Below are 19,552 nucleotides of genomic sequence, written 5' to 3'. Positions count from 1 at the left end.
CATTTAAAATCGTTGAAACTAACGATATTAGCTTCTCTTTTTGAAGAAAGTCCCACCGCGCGCAACTGTGACAAAGGTAGCAAAAAGAAAAAGAAAATGGAAGTGAAAGCAAGAAAAATTCATTAAAAAATTAAAGAGTGGCGAAGACTTAGTGACTTATCTGCTGCACTAACAAATGTTCTATCTGCATCTAAACTAAGATTATCTAACTTAATACATAATATATGCGACATTACAAACTATTAAAATCATCTAATAAACAATTAGATCGAAGACTATCTGTAGATTTCTACAAAGAAATTTCAGAACTTTCCAACTTTGCTTAGAAGATAAAAAAGAACACGGAGAACTTGAAATATTTCAATATATCTCGAAAAATGAAGAAATGATGGATAAAATACTTTACCTAAGTAAGATAGAAAACAGATATCACCGTGCCGCTCGTATTACTAATCAGATTTATTGAATAGTAGGGATGGACAATGAAATATTTTTTTACTTTTTTTACTCAGAAAATTTTATTTAACAATTTAAAAATTTTAGAGTTCTTTAAGAGTGTCTTTTTTAACAATGCATCGATATAATGGCAAAGATTAAAAGATGTAGGAAGTGTTAATATAGTCAAGAGTATGCATACCTCATGAATTGACAATATCCAATTAATCAGGGATGGATATACGTAGGCAAAAATATTTACTTAGATTCATCCCCTTTTCAGTTGTACCACTAGTAGGAAACATCGTGTATAAATATTGAGAGAATTTCTCGATTTCTTTCGAAATAAAGACGCAAAGGTCATAAGAACAGAATGATCTCGTCGCAAATTATTGATAAACTCGCGGAAAAGCAATTTGGATCTCTCAAATAGGAGAAAGGAATCAGTTTCTCGCAGCACGATGCAAAAAAAGGAGACTCAATAAGTAAAGAATCAAATATTTCTGTAAAAAAAATGTCGTGATACGGTTCTGGGTTATTTTTACGACGATTTTCCTACTAATCTTTTTACCTGTCTTTCCGTCAAAAAGAAAGATACCAATATATTAAGAATTGGTATTTATTATTTAATTATTATTTGTTCACTCAGTTTATTTTCAAATTTATTTTGGAATAATTTATATATTATACATGTCGGGGTAGCGTTGTGAATAGGGTTGTGGGTGTTTGATGAATCTTCATTGGAATTAGCCATCGTTATGGTATAACAAGGTACGGTTTATTAACACAAATATGGATACCACAGACTTGACAATCAACCACGGCGATTAGGCGCTCGCGACACTAGTGACAATGGCCTTAGGTTTGATAACGAATCCGCGGTCAACGGGATGATAGATGTACGTGCTCACAAAATCTAAGTCTGATTCTTCGTTAATAAAACGCGTAATATTCACTGATCGTACGGCGTTACTCTTTCCGTCGATGAGATCGCAAGAGAGAGTGACTTTCCGTCCCGATGATGCCACAAAGGAAGACTATATGGGGTGTGTCTAAGGACACGAGATCCTCGGATTCGTCGAGGAAAGCCTTCGTTCGGAAGGTAAGGGAAATTGGCGTTGCTGCTAGTTGGTCAATCTCCAATATCGGTGGTTAGAAAAAGATGCTAGCCGCCCTCAAAGGGAAGTTGCTGGCGGGAACCGCCATTCGTGAGAAAGTAGGTTTCCCCTCTCTTCCCGTAGTTGGGACAAAGACTGTTTGTCTGTTTGTAGGACTTTAGTTAACTAAATCTTAAGATTTATAACGGGCCCTCAGGCTAGCTGAACAAGTACTGCGGAGACGCATCGACATCTAGCAATCATCTTACTCGAAGAATAGGGTCTGCGTGTGGTAAGCTACGAGACAGAGACCGTTGGAATGTTTACTGTCGAGTGTTACAACTGTTTCCTTTTTAAGGGAAGCTAAACTATTACTCCATATCTTTGTTAGACAAAACGTTCATCCCTTGACCGCGACTACGTTTGGCCACTGATTGTCGCCTCGAGCCCAAGCTCATTATCACAAATCTCGAACAATTACAATCGGACTGGATGACTACAATTGTTTAATTACAGCTATGGTAGATTCTAGATTACAATGTTACGGGATTTTCCCAAAATTCCAGAGGCTCCGGTGTTCTTTCGTCTCCGACATATAATACAATGTAATTTAACGATCTTCCGATTTTTATACTCTATTTGTCTCTTAATTTTTCCAAATGAGTGGAGACTTGTATAACCAGTTTTGGACACCATCGTAAACACCCCAACGTATCATTGAGATCGGGGAAAATCAGCCCCAAAATAGCATTAAGTCCTGCAACGCTGAATTTCCCGACATCACAATATTCAACAAGATTCCTGTTTGCCGAGACATAACTGAGATAATTGGACTATTGGGTAGTGGATCCCAAGGTCCAAACGTCTCGTTTTGCTGAAGTGTTGCTTCGATCAGCCGCGAGGTAACACAACATTCGTATGCATTATGACTTTCAACAATTACCATATCAAAACTGTCTGGAGGTATAGACGTGTCTTGCCTGCGATACCTGATGTTTAGGGATGCCACCTTCGGGTACGTTAACACAAATCAGGTCATCGTTGGGCAAAATCAAGTCAGCAATCAACTCATAATACATTGCAACTGGTTTTGGGATTATCATGTCCATAGGAATCAGATTGAGCGGAGATTTCTTTGTTATGACCTTATCCACGATGAAGGCACGACCAAGTAACACAGCATTCAATATGCTATTGTACAAGTGCTGAAATACGTCTTTGATAGAAGGGACCAAAAACGCAAGATCATTGTATACGCATTTCAACAATAGAGGAAAATGTCGAAAAATCCAAATTATGGCTAGACATACACGGAGAAAAGGAATTGGAATAATAAGGTCCTTTGCTCCATAAACGTTCAACCTCGTGATCCTCATCCTTCGCGATCTTAGGTATCTTCTGCTGTGCCAGAATTTGTTGTATCAGAATTTTGTCAAAAATTCTGTTTTGTTCAACTCCGCTTACTCCGAGTAATTCTACGAGATCAGAATACCGTTCTGCTTTCTCGACCTGTTTCGACAAAATATGAAAGCAATGAAAGAAAGAAACGTCTTCGTAAATTCTGCAACGCAACAATGTTTCGATACACTGTAAAACAATTTAACGAAAAGCAACCGATTGTTACTAGATAACTAGAAACGATGGAGCCGACGACACAGGAGGACCTATACATATTTCTATACATTTCCATCAAAATAGCATTTAATGACAAACAGGTTTATTTGCCTAATAAAGTTGGAAATGTTTACTTGATTAATAAAAGATGGAAACCTGCAGCGCCTGCGCTAATAACTGACTATAAAAGATAATTTTTACGAAAATAAGTTAATCTGTAATTCTCGCGAGAAGTACGACCACATCGAAACTTCAAGAATGAAGATAGATACAAAATAAATCATATAAAATAAATCCATTAATTTGGTCAAATTTTTTCCCCAATCATTTTGTATTATTGAATTTAATTCTTCTAACGTCGTAGCTGTGAATTTCAAGAATTTCCTAAATATCTTTTTCATCATTAATCTCTTCTTCCAGAAGATTGAAGTATTTATAACATTATAATAAACTAATTTTCTTTTCTGTCCTTTCTCAATTATGCAAATTTTTCTCTCATTGCCAATTAACAATTAACGACTTTTATTCTATCTCCAATTAATCAATTCATCTCTTCAGCAATGTAAGGGTTGGTCACTGCTAACCATGAAAAAGAGAAAATAGGAAAGCTGATGGTATCTATTGACATTGCTCGTTACTTTCAAGACGAATTGTCATGAAGAATCGGGCTCGATGAACGGCGTTTAAAGGCGCTAATGTTGCGCGAGGAATCTTGAACGAAAAAGAAGGCTATATTCTATATTTCAGTAGCACGTGTTCTGTTTCAATAAAATTATTTTCTGATAACGATGTTCAGATCATTTGTCACTCTCACGACCCTATTTATAGCACAAATAGAGCAATAGGAAGGACAAAGATCGAAAAAGCATTCTCCATCGGTCGGCGACCACGAGCCATCGCCCACGTACGGATCGTGGCTGAACAACGTGGCCGTGTCGCGTCGGGCCAATCGCCGACTGTTTCAGCCAGTATACACATGCATTCATGTATGAGCCGTGAGAACCTAACTGTGAACGCAGTCCGTTGTTGGGGCCAGACGGATCGTGGCTGTCCGCGATGCGCGACAGGGTCAAAGGGCAGCGCCAGTTGATTTTGCATGAACGCGCACTTTCGTTTTTCCGTGCCACCCGGGTGGCAAAAGAAGACCAAAGAGAGAAACTAGCAAGAGAACTGTCGCCTTTGAAGGCGAGCACGAGAATGATTAAAATATTCATTCGGACACCATCGACTTATTTCTTTCTTCCGATCCGCCTCTCGGAGGAATCGGAGGAATTCTCGGCTGCAGGAGAAACTCCTAAAGAACATCTTTAAACAATTTCTTTCGGCAAAATCTTTCAACGAGATTTCTGCAATGCATCTCTAGAACGTTCTTTTAGCAATAATTTCTGAAAGAAGATTTCTGAAGAATTTTTTAGATGATGCCCCTTCGACAAACTTCTGACAGAGACTGTTCGGAGAAGCGTCCCCAAGAATTTTTTAATGTAAGTATGGATGTTGATACGCGGAGTGTTTTATTGGAAATTGGATGATATTATCAAGTGAATGAGAAGAATTTCTTTGATTTTGTGGACCTCTTGATGTGATTCTGAGATCGTAACGACACTAGTAAATTACTCCACTTACGATACTTTCCCCATTCCGATGCGGCCTCAACATCACGAATGGAGTTTCAACAACCAATGATCCCCCTCTCGCCAAGACGAGTCGAAGAAACATTTTCTTCCACAAGCCCAAATAAATTAACCCACTGTCGGAGTAGACTAGAACGACAGGAAGGAAGCAAACTTTCATCCATATTCATGAAAAATCAGGGGAAAAGAGTGAACGAGGGTCGAACTGTACCTTCCGGATTACTCGAATAAACTGTTGTCTGCGACGTTCGGCCGCCAAAAAGTTTCGGAGAATCTACAAGCAAACGTGTCTTTTTGTCACGACCCGTTGCCTCTATGTGCTTCCTTCTCTTCTGGTCCGGTCCACCCCCTTGGAACAAGCAGAATCCCTTCAAATCCAATAATCTACTGGCGTATACACAGAAGGCGAGGGTCGAAAATATCGAAACGTGGTTTCAACGGCAAATACGACCCATTCGAAACATTTTCAATTGGAGATACAACGACATTCACTTGCTACGATATAAGTGTAAAATTCGATATGGATTCGCAACAATTTCCTCGATTCATCGGCGGATCGGTTAAATTACAAATGCAACGAAATAGATAATGAAAACGCTTGTACCTGTGAATGTATCTTGAAACTTGTATTACACAGTTCGTGACAATCTATGGGGTGGATAATAAGATAAAATATTGACTAAAGTGTTAAAAATTATCAACAAAGATTTAAGTCTATGATACCCACCATTCATATGGGATGAATATTTCGATAATAATTTGAAATTCATTAAAAATACAATAGAGAATATTAAACCAAATTTTATAAAACATTCCTTAGATAGGATTTCGTAATGGACATTAACGCTACTACTGGCGAAACACAGAATAGTTCGTGATAATGACTGCGCGATGTCTCGAAATTGATTCGCCTGAATTATCGAGCCAATTATCACTAATTTGTGATCGTGTAACAGTGATTGGTGAGCCTTCCATTTTAGATAACCTTGAAATCTCCTGAGTATATTTTATCTCAGAAGAACGACCCACTATTGCTGCTGTTTCACAGAGGTTAGTATAATAATCGATTGAGGTGATTTGAACGTAAAAGTGTGGAATTACAGTATAATTACTTTGACATATTGCATGAACAACCTCTGGCGATCTCTTCAATATCGATAATATAAAAATCTGTTGAAAATTTTGAGGAAGATGTATTTCAGAAATTGACACGATTTAATATGACGTTTGCTTATATTAGAAATTGAATAATAGTAAAGAGACTGATTACTATTGTTATTTTCGCTTGAAGATTCAATTTTCGTTATGTTAGCCTTATATAGAAAAATGTTCTACTCTTTCTTTTAACAGGAAGAAGTTACGACAGTCAGCAGGTAAAACAAAGCAGAACATATTAAAACTACTCTCATGACATAAAAACTGAACTAACATTTATCTCTCTCAAATATTTGTACACTTATTTATGTTAATCAGATTTCAAAAATTGAAGTGATTGCGAAGAACACGAATACTTCTTTACATTTTGGGGACCGTCTGCTCTGACAAGCATATAGCCTAAATTCCCGCGTGTTTTTTTGGAGCGAAAAAGAACTTTCCAGGCAATTAATATTATATCTAATATATTGATAACGGTTTCGTATTGTTTCGTGTGAACATGTAATAAAAAAACACTTTCATTCGTAGCATCCGTTGCTTTTTTACTGTTTTACTGTTTTACTGTTTTATTTAACGACAGTTAACATTTTTATAGGATACCGCATGATGCATAAAAGATGCGAATTCGCGTCTCCGGTCCCCAGAGTGTTAAGACGCGCGTAAAAGGAATCAGAGAAAAAAATACGATAGGAATTACCGTAGTTCGAATATAAATAGAAAATATAATCTTACAATATCATAAATTATGTGTCAAGAATTTTCATTCCAGGATATCTTCCAAACCTTCATCGACGAAAAAAGAAAATTGCATGAGACAAAAAAAAAAAAATGTAAAAAGAGTGCAGTAAAAAGATAAGAAACATGTCGGGATTACGATATTCGATCCGATCGATTCGCATCGGGCCGCCTTTTATTTTCGATCCGCGAACACAGACCTTGGGACACGCGTGCTCGGGCACGAGTCACGACCTCTCGCTCGTTATTTATCGACGATTATTTCATACGTTCTACTTTTTCTTCCTTTCGCGACTTATTTCGCATGGTATTACACACCTCCACTTTGTATATGATAATCGTCGATTGTCCTCAAAAAACAAAAAAAAAAAATTCGTCCATCGCGAAAACCGAAATCAACCGGTTCAGAGATTTTCTTGAAGGAGAATTATTTCGTCTCTTTCTCGTAGCTCAAATTACGTAAATTATGTTTTATATTCGATATTAGCGACACCAATTATTGACATGAATATTAAAAATGGTAAAAGTTACGGTGGATATTAAATTTTACAGTCTTAAGAAATTCTGAAAGATTGATAATACCAGAAGTAGGAAATTTACTAAGCACAAATTGTACTTGGCATACTTGGTCTAAAAAGCAATTAAGAGGAGTCTACACACTTACCTACAAGTGGCACCATAAGCGTGTAAATCGGTTGAGCGCCAGCAATTGCTTTCGCGATATTTTGTAATTGCGGTAGATAGTCGATAAAGCAGTTAGTATCTGGCACCAATTGTCTAGGTCTCACTTCGATTTCCACCGAAACTGAAGACTTTTGCAAGATTTGCTAAAACATAAAAATTCAATACATGAGTCTTTTTTCTATGCCATATTTGTTGTACTTACCTTTCGTAAAGATTTCAAATGCATCTAAAATGCTTTAAACCAATGTTACACCGATTGTAAGAAAAATAGGATGAAATATTTTAACGAAACAGGTTATTATACGCGACGCTTAAATTAAATATGATTATAATATTGACTAGACTGTTTAGTATTCAATACGAAAAGATGACTTTAAGTTACTTTCGCGGCAGCGGTGGTACGATTCCTAGCGCAAATGATTTCCGTAGAAGAAAGAATAAAATAATATAATAAACACATCTCTTCGAATAAATTGAAATTATTGAAGGGAAAAGGAAGAAACGCGAGAAACTAAAAAATGACACATCTGATCTCCTTCTTCTCTCAGTTCGATCCATACGAATCTTGTACTATTTGTTTAAGGATCGAGAAGGAGGCGGGATGTAATGGAAGACGCATTGACCATCGATTGAATCCCACGCATGTCCTCATTGTCAGTGAAACCATCGCGTAGAATAATATTGAGCCAGAGGCATAACGCGAATGCCAAGTAGCCATTGTTATACCGAGGGAAACGAAGATAATGGCCCTCTAATGTTGCCCTTGCTTCGTGAAATGATATAGATATAACACTTTTCATGATACTTTCCAGTAATTAGAACGTCTTTTTGAGATTATTCTTCATCAACTCTTAAACGATTTTCTCACACTTCTCTAGTGTCGACTACCTGATGATTAGCGCGCGACTTTCAGACTAATAACTGTTTCCATTTCTAACCACGTATATATAGCTTTCTATGGCGTTCTTCTTTACACTTACGGTTGCAACTGACGGTTGCAGGAAGTAATCGCGACCAGCGATAAGGAAATTGTAATGAGATGGATTTCGAACCGATAAATTTCCGAGAAATTAATAAGGAAAGAATTCTTGAAAAGTAAACAGATCGAAAAAATATGAATCCGATTATTTGATAACATAGATTAGTGATAATATAGATTATACTCCGTTCATAGAATTGGGTCAGTAGAAATGAGTCTTCTTTTCTACTGAGAGAAATGAGAAATGAGAAATCTTTTTTATGGGGATCTATCACCCTGGGTATAATAGAATGTAGCCAATGTACCTTTCTAAAGTAATGAAAACAAATTTTCCTTATCGATAACTGTTGGTAATGATTAAAAAATATTTTCATTCCTTATAATAGTTATTCAAACCGGACCGCTTGAAAGTTAATACTTTTTAGTTGTGATGGGCAGAAGTGCCTTGGCTTCCAAGAATGCCTCCCGAAGAGGGAAATATTCCTGCACGTACGATCTCCACGTGCAAATTGCACGTGATGATATACACGCGCATTTGTTTAGAACAAAGGATGACGTCACGTGCCCAGAGACAAAGCCACGTGTACCTACACCAACTCAAGAAATACAATTCCAAATCAGGCAAAAATCGAGGATCTAACAGTCGAACGGTCACAGACCTGTCATTTGGAACAAACGATACAAGAATTGTTATAGAACATTTTACTTGACTATTTTCAGTTATAAAATTAATGCATTCCTATGAACTGTTACTCCAGCGTTTTGTCGATCGTAAAAATCGAAAATATTCACTGCGGCAAGGAATGGCGTCTGCATGACGATGCATAATGAACGAATGTCGTTGAAAATCGTCTCGCGGCGGTGATATTACGAATTCGTAGGTATTTCGAATGGCAGTGAATTCCGGAATGTTAGCTTTCCACGAGCTCGCAACGAACGCACAATACATGATAATTAAGCGCGGAACTGGACGTCTTATCGAAACGTACGAGATGAGTCGTTCGTTTCGCGTGACACAATCGCAATATCAAATGTCAAAATGTTATAAAGGGTAAAAGTTATATCGAACATGTTGCTTGCATATTTGTACGCGTAAACGCTATATGCTGTTTATTTATCTCGAGAAAACTGAACCAAGAATAATAAATTCTTTTTATATGAATTGTGCGCAAAATAAAGATTACCATCGCCAATATTTCTGTACGTCATTGCATATCCATCATGTAAATTTTCTTTTAGAGTAAAATATTTCATGAATTGGAAAAATCAACATAGCAGCCAATTGTTCGTATCCCTGTTATCATATCATTTTCGTACGATATATACCAATATTTGATGTTTTATCTTGCTCGAAATCTAACATCTATGATATTTATATAAATTAACCACGTAAGAATATCTTTAAAAAGAATGAAGATATTCTTGAATACAAAGTTCGCACTTGATAATTTTATAAATTCACGGCACGTTTCAACGATTCATATGAAATGGGAAAGATCGTGCCAGCATAACTGGAGTTCCATGTGCAAAGATTTAACCAAGCGGAATTTCCTGGCCAAATTCCATTTTTCAACTTTTAAATAGTCGATAAATATATACCATGAGAGTGCCGCTTCCCAGAACATTGTGATACGCGGCGCGAATTGCGTGCGTTTTGCCTTTGTTCCTTGGCGTTCGTGATAGCACGCGACGAAAGTCGAAGCGGAGTACCGGTCGCGCTTTTACTCCCGTTTAAAGCATTCGCGAATTCCTAAACGATCGAGCACGTACCGTTGTGCCCGTCGCCTCCGTCCGCGTCTTCGTCACTTTTCCTTCGTTCCGATCGTCCCCGTACCCCACGCCGTCCCTCGAGCACGAGTGGCGCGTGAGAACCCGCCTTGAATCACGCACCGCGGCTCCAACACCCACGCATATTAAGCGCGCCTCTAGCCACATTGTAAATGTTCCACGTCCACGTTGACGCGGAAACCTACTCGCGTCACGTTAAGGACAGGTTCACGGTTCAAGAGAAAGAGAGAGAAAGAGAGAGAGAGAAGCGTAGAACACCAGACACTGGCCGATCGCGCCAATTTTACCGGACAACCTGTATGGCGAGGCGTTCTGAGAAGTTGGGCGAGTTCGTGCGGTTAGGTGCGGTGGATCGTAACTGGGATCGACGATTGACTGATAAAATGAAGTATCTCGAGAGTGGAATCAGGTACTCGTTGATCGACTAATTGATTTAATCTCTCTTTGGAAATGTTGGCTCTCGGATTTTCTTCTTTTTAGTAGAGCTTGCTCAGAAATTTAAAGTACCTGATTAGTTGGCTCCTATTGTTTGTGGAAACAAAACGGTCATGAAATTAGTTCATATGATGAAGGTTTCATTGTATCGAATTAATTAGGAAGAAACGCTAAAATGCTTTGCTGATAGTGCGAAGGATTAAAATTACCGATTACGCAATCCCGACAACATTACTCTTCTTTTCTTCAATGTTACACACACGACACCTGCTGGTCTCGAATTAGCATAAGCGCGATGGGAACGCGTTCATGGCGTATTCCCGCGCCCGTAAGAAATTTCATTCAACTACCACGGGATGAGAATCAATTAACGGTATCACATTCCAGCGAAACGACACTACACCTACCATAAACGATAAGGTGTACCATAATTAAAAACATAGCCGATCTGTTTGCTGGAATTGGTAACTAGGTCAGAAGGCGTATGGATCCCGATGGACTTCCGATTGAGCAGTGAATAAATGAAGTGCCGAGCAGAGATTACGTTCGAACACGATTACTCGCAATAGTTGCCAGGACTCACCGCACATTCCCGGCTGTCTCGTAATTATAAATTGCAGACCGGAAATGGCATAACCACTCTACCGGTTGGATGGAAGAAAAATCGTTCGAATTTATAGTGCATAGGATTATACACGATCGTCTGAATCGAACGTGTATACTAGCCGAATAAAAAGTATGTTTCGTCGAACGGAATCGTTATTATAAAGCTCGCTATTATAAAAATATGTAGCTCCAAGTAATGTAGAAATCAATATTCATTATTTTTCCGAATTTTGAATCAAATATTTTTTTTCAGGTTGCTGAACTCTTAAATTTCATTTATGGTGTATTGCCAATGATTATAACAAAATTGTAAAATTCAGCGCATCTTTGACCTCTTTTAAACCCTTGCTATGGTAAGGTTATATTTTTTATTTCGTATTGCGAGTGTATTTCGTTACACATTTTTTGAAGAATTATCGAAAGATACGAACGTTAAAGAATATATGTAATCCAGATACTAATAACATTAAATTTAAAGAATCCTTACTAATTTTATTGCACACTTGCTTATCGCAAATCGTTGTCGTCATTATCATCCTCTCTTTCCCACAACTCCGCTCTATTACATCTCTATATAAACAATCCAAAGCTTCATCCAATATATACCATCTTCTTACGTAATCAACCATATATACTCAAGTGTATAATCAAACGTGTGCAACAAGCAATAGTAACACCATCCCCGTAACATCCATTACCGAGCCACATAAATTCGCCTGACCAAGCTTCAGATCGCGTCATCCGTTGCATTATCGCCTGGAATTCCTCCGATCAGCTCGTGTACGCGTCATGTTCCGTGCGCTAACTCGTGCGAGTAAGATCGTATCTGTACGTCCTCCGCAGTCTCTCTTATCTGAAACGCCTTAACCTCTCAGAGATAGCGCGCGCAAGAACGCGAGCGGATGAGCTACACCTGCGCGTGCGCGCGTGGACATCCTCCGCGCGCGATCAGCGAACGGACGAACATGGAAAAGAGTGGAGAGTCTACCCGTGCTCCTTTCTCGAGGAAGCGTGTAAATAACCGAGACGCGAACATGCGATCAGCTTTGCGTGATTCGATGGGACACGGTAATTGGGATGACGAGCCTCGTGCAACTGGGATCATGGAACGAGATGCGACGGCAGCTCGTTCACGGCCGCAACGAGATTCGGACTTGATTAATTGTGGCGCATTCTCTGAAGTTTTCAAGTATAGAAACTATTTTATTTTATCTTATTTCATTTTATGTTATGTCATTTTATTTTATTTTTTATTACCTTTACTTGTACTTTCTATATCTTGTAATTTCTACGTACGCCATTAGAGTAGTTTCGAATCGTAGATACCAATACAATTACCACATTTGCATCTCGTTAGTATTCATTTGAAAATTTATACAACACACATAGATATAAAAGTTTCCCGTAGTTTCAAGTAGACTTTCGTGTGCCAATATACGTATCATAACATTCTACTTCACTTCTACCATCACATCAATCAACTTACTTGATTCTCCAAAAAGCCATTCATACGTCATCCCAAATCCCATGCCGTGCACGGAATAACGATAAACCTTCCTGAAAATAGCAAACGGCGAGAACATAAAAGAGAAAGAAAGGAAGGAAGCAAACCACCGACGAAGAACTAACAAGTATTAAAAAAAGCACCTCTCGTAAGTCCGTCTAGACTTTATTGGCCGCTCCACCCGGCCGTGGAATTAGCAGGCAGAGTTACACGCGCGATATATTAAGGGTAATCGCATTCATAAATGCAACAGTTGCGGCTACAACGATCGGACCGCGTGTAATGGCGCTCGCAAATCAGATCTTCATGCGCACCCACCTCTCGATCGTCTCTTCTCCCCGCAGTCGTAAAGTACGCCCACGCTGAAATCGGCTCTCGACGACAAATACCGGAACACCTGGAGGGGCCAGCTGATGGCTGACGCCACCTCCGCGAGGACCTGTTACACGCCGAACAAGTATCCCGCCGTGTCAAAGTGTAATCCCCTGGGGCCGTACGTTTGCAAAGCGGCCTCGCGGAAAGCTCGAACCGTGTACGCTTCCCAGCGACCCGTAATTTATGCACTGACATCTCTGCTGGCTTGAACTTTTCGAATATCGAGAACGACAAGCGGAAGACGAGCGTGAAATGTTTAAGGGCGACTACATACGGGTCGACTAGATCGGTCGACTAGATCGGTCGACTAAACTTGGTCGAGTCGGTTAGTCGATCACCGACAAAGTTAGTCGATTAAATTTTTGCTTCCACACAGAGCAACTTACTAAAATTTCTCGCCAATCAATCGCTTAATCCAACCGCTTGTACTCAGCCTAAGCACAACTGTGCACTTTACATGATTTTCGTGCAATTACGGTACAAATTGTGTATCTACATAGAATAGTTTCAAGAATTTTTACTATGAGATACGCGGTATAAAACTTGCCGAGAGCTTACTGTCACTATCCAACGAAGCTCTCAAAACCGTATTCATTTGACATTTGAGAAATACCTTTTGTAGTTTCTATTTGGAGCTCGCGCCATCGCAATGATATAACAGTATAAAGTATAATACAGACAAGTTTGAAAAAATACTAGATGATCATTACTTTTTAATGTGATATATAATTCAATAACGTGATTTTATATTTCAATATGTCTCACTTGTGTTCGAAAAATTATAACAGTCGATTAATTTTTCTGAAACGTACCATGGAACGTATCGTGTCATTAGTTCCATGTGGGCTGAATCAATAAGACCTGCATTCCTTCCGCTAGCCAACTTTCCAACATCGAACGGTACGTCTGATAAACGTACTTAGAGGCATAAAGAAGGATCGCAGAGAGAAGGCGCGGACAAGCAGGCACCGTTGACGTTTCCACGGCAGGAAGAAGGCAGACCAAGAGCAACAGAGACTCGTAAGACGGAAAGGAGAGATACCAAGTCACGGGGAAAAGCTTGGAAATTAATGGAGGTTCATTGAGGTAGTCCCCGCAAAGAGCGACTAGTTCTACGTACCCTCGACACGAATCCATTCTTCCTGTACAACCTGAAGACACTCAGTCTCCGGCCGTCCTGAGAGTGCTTCGGTGCAACGACGCAAACATTGACATTGTCACGAGCCATACCACACTCTCTCTCTATCCCTCTACTTCTCTCCCTCTCCCTTTCTCTCGCTCTCTCTTTTCTCCGTTCCTTTCACCCCGTTCGTGAACCAGGGATTTCTCCTCGTCACGCTCAATCTTCCTCCCTTCGCGGCTTGGAATCGCGCGATAGCACCCGGCGGGAAGCATCCGCAGTCTCAAGTGCATCCCGACTCGAACAACGTACCACGCGCAACACAAAGGAGTGTTTGCACTGTCGATGACTGAACTAATAGAAACGACGCGGTACGATCCTTCTCGCGTGTACCCTCTTCTCGCCACGGCTGGCCACCAAAGCCAGGAATGTTCGCCAGGTGTCGACGAGTGGGATAGATTTTCCACGCTAGGAACCGTGCATTCCATAAATGCTTTTCCCTATCCAGAAACACGAATTCTTCCAGGCGAACGTTTCTTTCTAAGTTCTTATTTTATACAGTTTGGTGGAAGCTCGAGTGTGGATGGTTTCAAATCGACTCTTTATTAGGATGATAAGAATAAATGAATCGAAAGATCGTAGTAGAAATCAGGATTCGACGTATGAGATTTATAGCCCCAATTTCTGAACAAGAATTTAAAAATGACACTGATAATCAAATAAAGTATATCTTTCTACGATTTGATAAATCAAGTAATAAACTCTCAACACATTTTCTACATATTTCTATATTAACTTTCCGTCTTAAACCATTTGTAAATTGTTTGTTATATTCTATTTTATTGCAAAAATTAACATTGGCTTATATCATTCTAATTCTCAGTCAGTCAATTGTAAACGTTTAAAATTTACCTGGTGCTTTCTTAAACGATTCGTTTACCCTGAACCCTACGTTTCATCCTGAATCCCGTGTAGAAAGCGTTCGCGCCACCCTCGACATGTATACAAAGGGCGAAGTGAGTGGTCGATACAACATGGCGACACGCCTGTCCCTGAGATAGCGGAATATTGACCTAGGAGAGGAGTTTTCGCCGAATTGGAAAGGAAATCACGCCTTCGACTGTGACACGTCGGGAAAAAGTAAATCGTCACCTATGTACACAGGCGACTAGATGGCGAGATGAGTGAAGGGTGCTTCAACAGTCTGAGGAAAAATCTATCGAGAAGAAAAGGTTGCTTGTCGAACGCATCACAGCCAGCCGGCTCTCCTTCCAAGAAAGGTTATACTTCTGATTCGAAGAGATGAGCTCTCTTTAACTCGAAACGAGAGAGACAGAAAAATCAGGAGGTCTGATGGAAAACCGTTTCAGAGAAATTCTATGGCCGTTAACGAAAGTGTCTGTCAGGAATGTTAGTTGAGTTTAAATGATGGATACGTTGAGATCAGAATCAAATCTTAATGCTAATGGAAAGATGAATAATGTAGAAATGGACGAAGAATATTTTCGTGCACGGTTTTAGTTTGGTTCGAAGTTACTGAAACTTTTTCGTATATCTCAAGATATTTTTATAGAGTTTCCTAAATTGTTGTATATATTATTGCATTTTTTTCCTGTATATATACATATTTGTCTTTTTTATGTGAACGATGGAATGTATAAAATTTAAAGTTATTTCTTATATAGAATATGCTATTAATAATTCTTAGTTTTTATATTTATGTTTAATTGTTATCATTTATATTAATCCATTGTGAAAGCAATATTAATATTAATAAATATTTAAATGTATATTTTCTTGAGATGGTCTTCTATTGTTCAAATTTCTATTGTTACTTATATTTCTGTGATACGTCACAATAAATTGCATAATATAGATATTTAAACATATCAATAAAAACTATCATGAACTTTTTGTAACGAAGAAGTGAAAAAATGTATCTTTATCAAGCAATGATCTTAAAACAGTATTTGTTTTACGAGTTGAAAGTACACAAAGCCAATTTCGTTCCTGTGATTCTATTATCTCGTCTGATGAATCCAGAATTCTTCAATTCCCTCGGTGCTTCCATGTCGAGCTTTTAAATCGATTGCACTCGCAGAATAAGAATCACTGAACCGAATACACATGAAACGTGTATCGTTCAAAATGTCGTGGAACTCAATCTAAAATCCACGGGAGCAATTACATCCGCTGGCAAGACGAATAAACGACTGGTTTATATTTGAGAAAATATTATACACTTAGAGATTACTGTTTAGAAAAAATACTTGTGAATATATCTTGGTAACTATAGCCAAGTAGGGGTTGTACGTACATATATGTGAAATTCTACGAAATAATAAAATTCGCGAAGAGTGCCTTTCTACATAATACCTAACTTTTCCACCTTTACGCGTATCCATCGTAACCATAGTTCAAGAGAACCACGCACGAAAAAATTCCAAGAATGAGACAGCCTCCTCCCATTCCCATTCCTCACGTTTCGACACAAAAGGGGAACGCACTCTATAACCCATCTGTCAGAACGTTAGAGCGTAAAACATTGGGAAGAAAAGACCGTGCGGTCCGATCTAAGCCGCCGTGTGCTCCATGAATCAAGCGTGCGGCCAGATTACTCTACGGGGGCGCGTTTCTCCGTACGAGGCCCCAGGGAGAACGAGTGTCTCTTAATGTCGTGGAAATTAAAGATTTCTCTCGTTCCGCAGAGGGGTGAGACCATTAGCCATGACTGCGTTGGGGAACAACCAGCACAATATCCTTCTGCTCAGAGGCCTACCCTTACGTCGGGGTTGACACGCCGGAAAACGTTATCTCGCTGGTGCAGATGACGCAAGGGTGAACACGAGGATGCGAGATCGCCTCCCACGGGATCGTCCGCCCCGTAATATTTCGACCATAAATGTTTGAATATCACCGTGTTGCCGTGCTTTTCCTTTTTGCGAAACGTGCGAGGGTGCCGGTGAGCCGAGGGTGAATGCGCGACGAATCGAGAGAACGCTCGGTTTCATAGGGTTCGCTGCGATGGGATTTTTTTTTAAAGGCCCTATATGGACTCTGCGTTACGGAAAAGTGGACAGGACGAAACGCGCAGACTATCGGATAAAATTAACTGGAAGGATCAAGGATTATCTTTTTCCGCTTTTTGGAGATCCAAAGGTGTAACGAGCGACGGTGTTTTGGGGGAAGGATGATCAACTCTTTTGTGAACCAGATGAACGGGGAACATTCTCGACTAATGTATTGGAGCATTTCGAATAATACATAGCGGTTTTTTCCACGTGGAAATGGGAAATCGTTGCAACGCTGTAATAGGGATTTGGTTCTCTCTGAATGAAACGATATTTTTCCGAGTACTATGGTATCGAGAAATGAGAAGTTAATCTCTAGCAATATTGTTGAAAATGAGAACAAGTTATTAAGTCTACAGCTATACGTCTTTTGAAAGTAGCATATAATCAGATGAAATTCTGCAGACCAACGGTGCAGCTATCAAAATAAGCAATATTTCAATATCTTCCATATTTTATAATAATTTCCAATATTTTAATATTATATCAGTACAGTCTAATAATAATCTTCAACGTATAATTCTCCATTTCTCACTGACAACCAGTCGAATAAATTAATAAATTCCGGTAGCTGTTATTTAATCGCGCGTAAAAACGATTATCTCAACCTGCCTTAATGAATTACACGCGTTATCTACGCTGCTCGTGATTCCACGAAGTCGATCGAGCATTAAAAGACAAACTAGTTTGCGAATCGAAAGCTCGATTGCTCTTTTTTCGTTAAGTAATGCTTAAACGTGAAAATTGTCAACACCGTGCGATTCATTAATAGTTCATTAATAACTGGTTAATATTCGTTAGTAACGTTTCTATCCGTGGCTAATGAAAATGTCACCTATCTACTCGTATAAATTTCTACTCGGGATGCGATAACACCATGACATCTGCTACTTTCAAAGGAACAACAAGTCAAGGTAGCATGGGCGATGTTCTACCGACTGTTACATCGATAAAATTAACTCGTACAACCTAGCCGAAGACAGCAGGTTGCAGTCATGTTATCGAGCATTTGTATTACCAAGGACACCGATGGCTCTTTTAACAACCTAACCACCGCGACTCGCTTCTATTTCAAATCCTCCGCTCTTCCCACCCGTTAACTGGTCACAAGCACGACCGACTCCCACGCTCTGTTCACCCTCTCCCAGGATATTGGAACGCTCGAATCTACCGTATAAAGAACCCAATCCACGTGCAACCAACACCACGACGAATCGATTGTGATCGAGCGGATCGCGCGCGACAATTACGACACTATCTTTGTCGCAAGTGATAGCAATACCTCGCACGCTATGCTGGTGCGTGATCCTCGTTATTATTAGCGGTGCGAGCGATGCGGATCGCCAGTAGCCGGCGGCTGTCCGCGCGAAGTCGCGGTGTGCCGATATATGTATACTTACAACCGATGCCCGGCGACGATGGATAATTTATTGCGCGTTCGGCGTTTCCGCGCGATCGTTTAGGCAGGCCCGGCCACCGCACCGGTCGGAATATAAATGGCGGCGTGCGGCCGATTCCCATGCAGAATGCATGCGCGCGTGCAACCCCGCTCCAGGCGGCCGTTGCTTCGCCGCTCGGCATAAATGAGATCGTTAATAAACGATACGCTTTATTGTGATTTACGCGCTCAACTGGTCGCTCGTACTCGCGCCAACGACGAAACACCCTTCTTCGCAATGGTGGCTTGGTTGAGATACGTTTTCACTGAATCGACAATCAGCGACTGTTTGTTAACGTCTAATAAATATTAATAAACCATACTTTCACGACATTATTTGCGAATGATTTTATCCTTTTCTGAAAGCAGCCATTTCATACGAAGATCACGGGTGAAAAACATTATAAGCGATATTCCTTGTACTTTATAGGAGAGCAATTTTCATATTCACTGCGACGTTCAAATATATATCGAAATCATTTTTCTGTTTGATTCTGAGATTAAATATGTATTTCTGTTACCCTATTATTTGTTTCTTACGGAACGTTGTGCTGTTGAGCATTGTGTTATAGAACGGTTGCGCTATCAAGCGACTAAATTCAATGCAAAATCCGCTGCATCATTTCATTCTCAGGCCATTTAAACACAAATTCTCCGTGTTTCGAGCGATATTACACGTGTTAAGAAAAAACGGAACGCATCCTTATCCAAACACTATTCATCGATTCCGACCAAACAAAACCAATGCTAAGCTTTTTCACGATAAACGAGGGAAAGGAGAAAGGAGGAAAACGGTCATTGTATACGATTTTCCCATTATTTCACCGTGTTTCAACCAAGTATTACGTGGCTAAAGCACGAATCGCAATTGTTACCATCGTTGAA

The 19,552-nt window shown here is 39.6% G+C and overlaps 1 protein-coding gene across 2 annotated transcripts in view; it reads right to left on the bottom strand.

Annotated features, from left to right (window-relative positions):
- Positions 1 to 19,552, bottom strand: part of LOC117165896 (telomerase-binding protein EST1A) — a 149,900-nt gene that overhangs the window by 10,754 nt on the left and 119,594 nt on the right. For both annotated transcript variants that reach the window (XM_033349376.2, XM_033349378.2), the window contains exon 24: positions 7,332 to 7,494. In XM_033349376.2, coding sequence (XP_033205267.1) covers positions 7,332 to 7,494 — 163 coding nt within the window. The remainder of the gene's footprint in view (positions 1 to 7,331; positions 7,495 to 19,552) is intronic.

The sequence above is a fragment of the Bombus vancouverensis genome, chromosome 3 (genome assembly GCF_051014615.1).
Source record: "Bombus vancouverensis nearcticus chromosome 3, iyBomVanc1_principal, whole genome shotgun sequence".
Lineage (NCBI taxonomy): Eukaryota > Metazoa > Arthropoda > Insecta > Hymenoptera > Apidae > Bombus > Bombus vancouverensis.
This window is presented reverse-complemented; position numbering and strand designations above follow the sequence as displayed.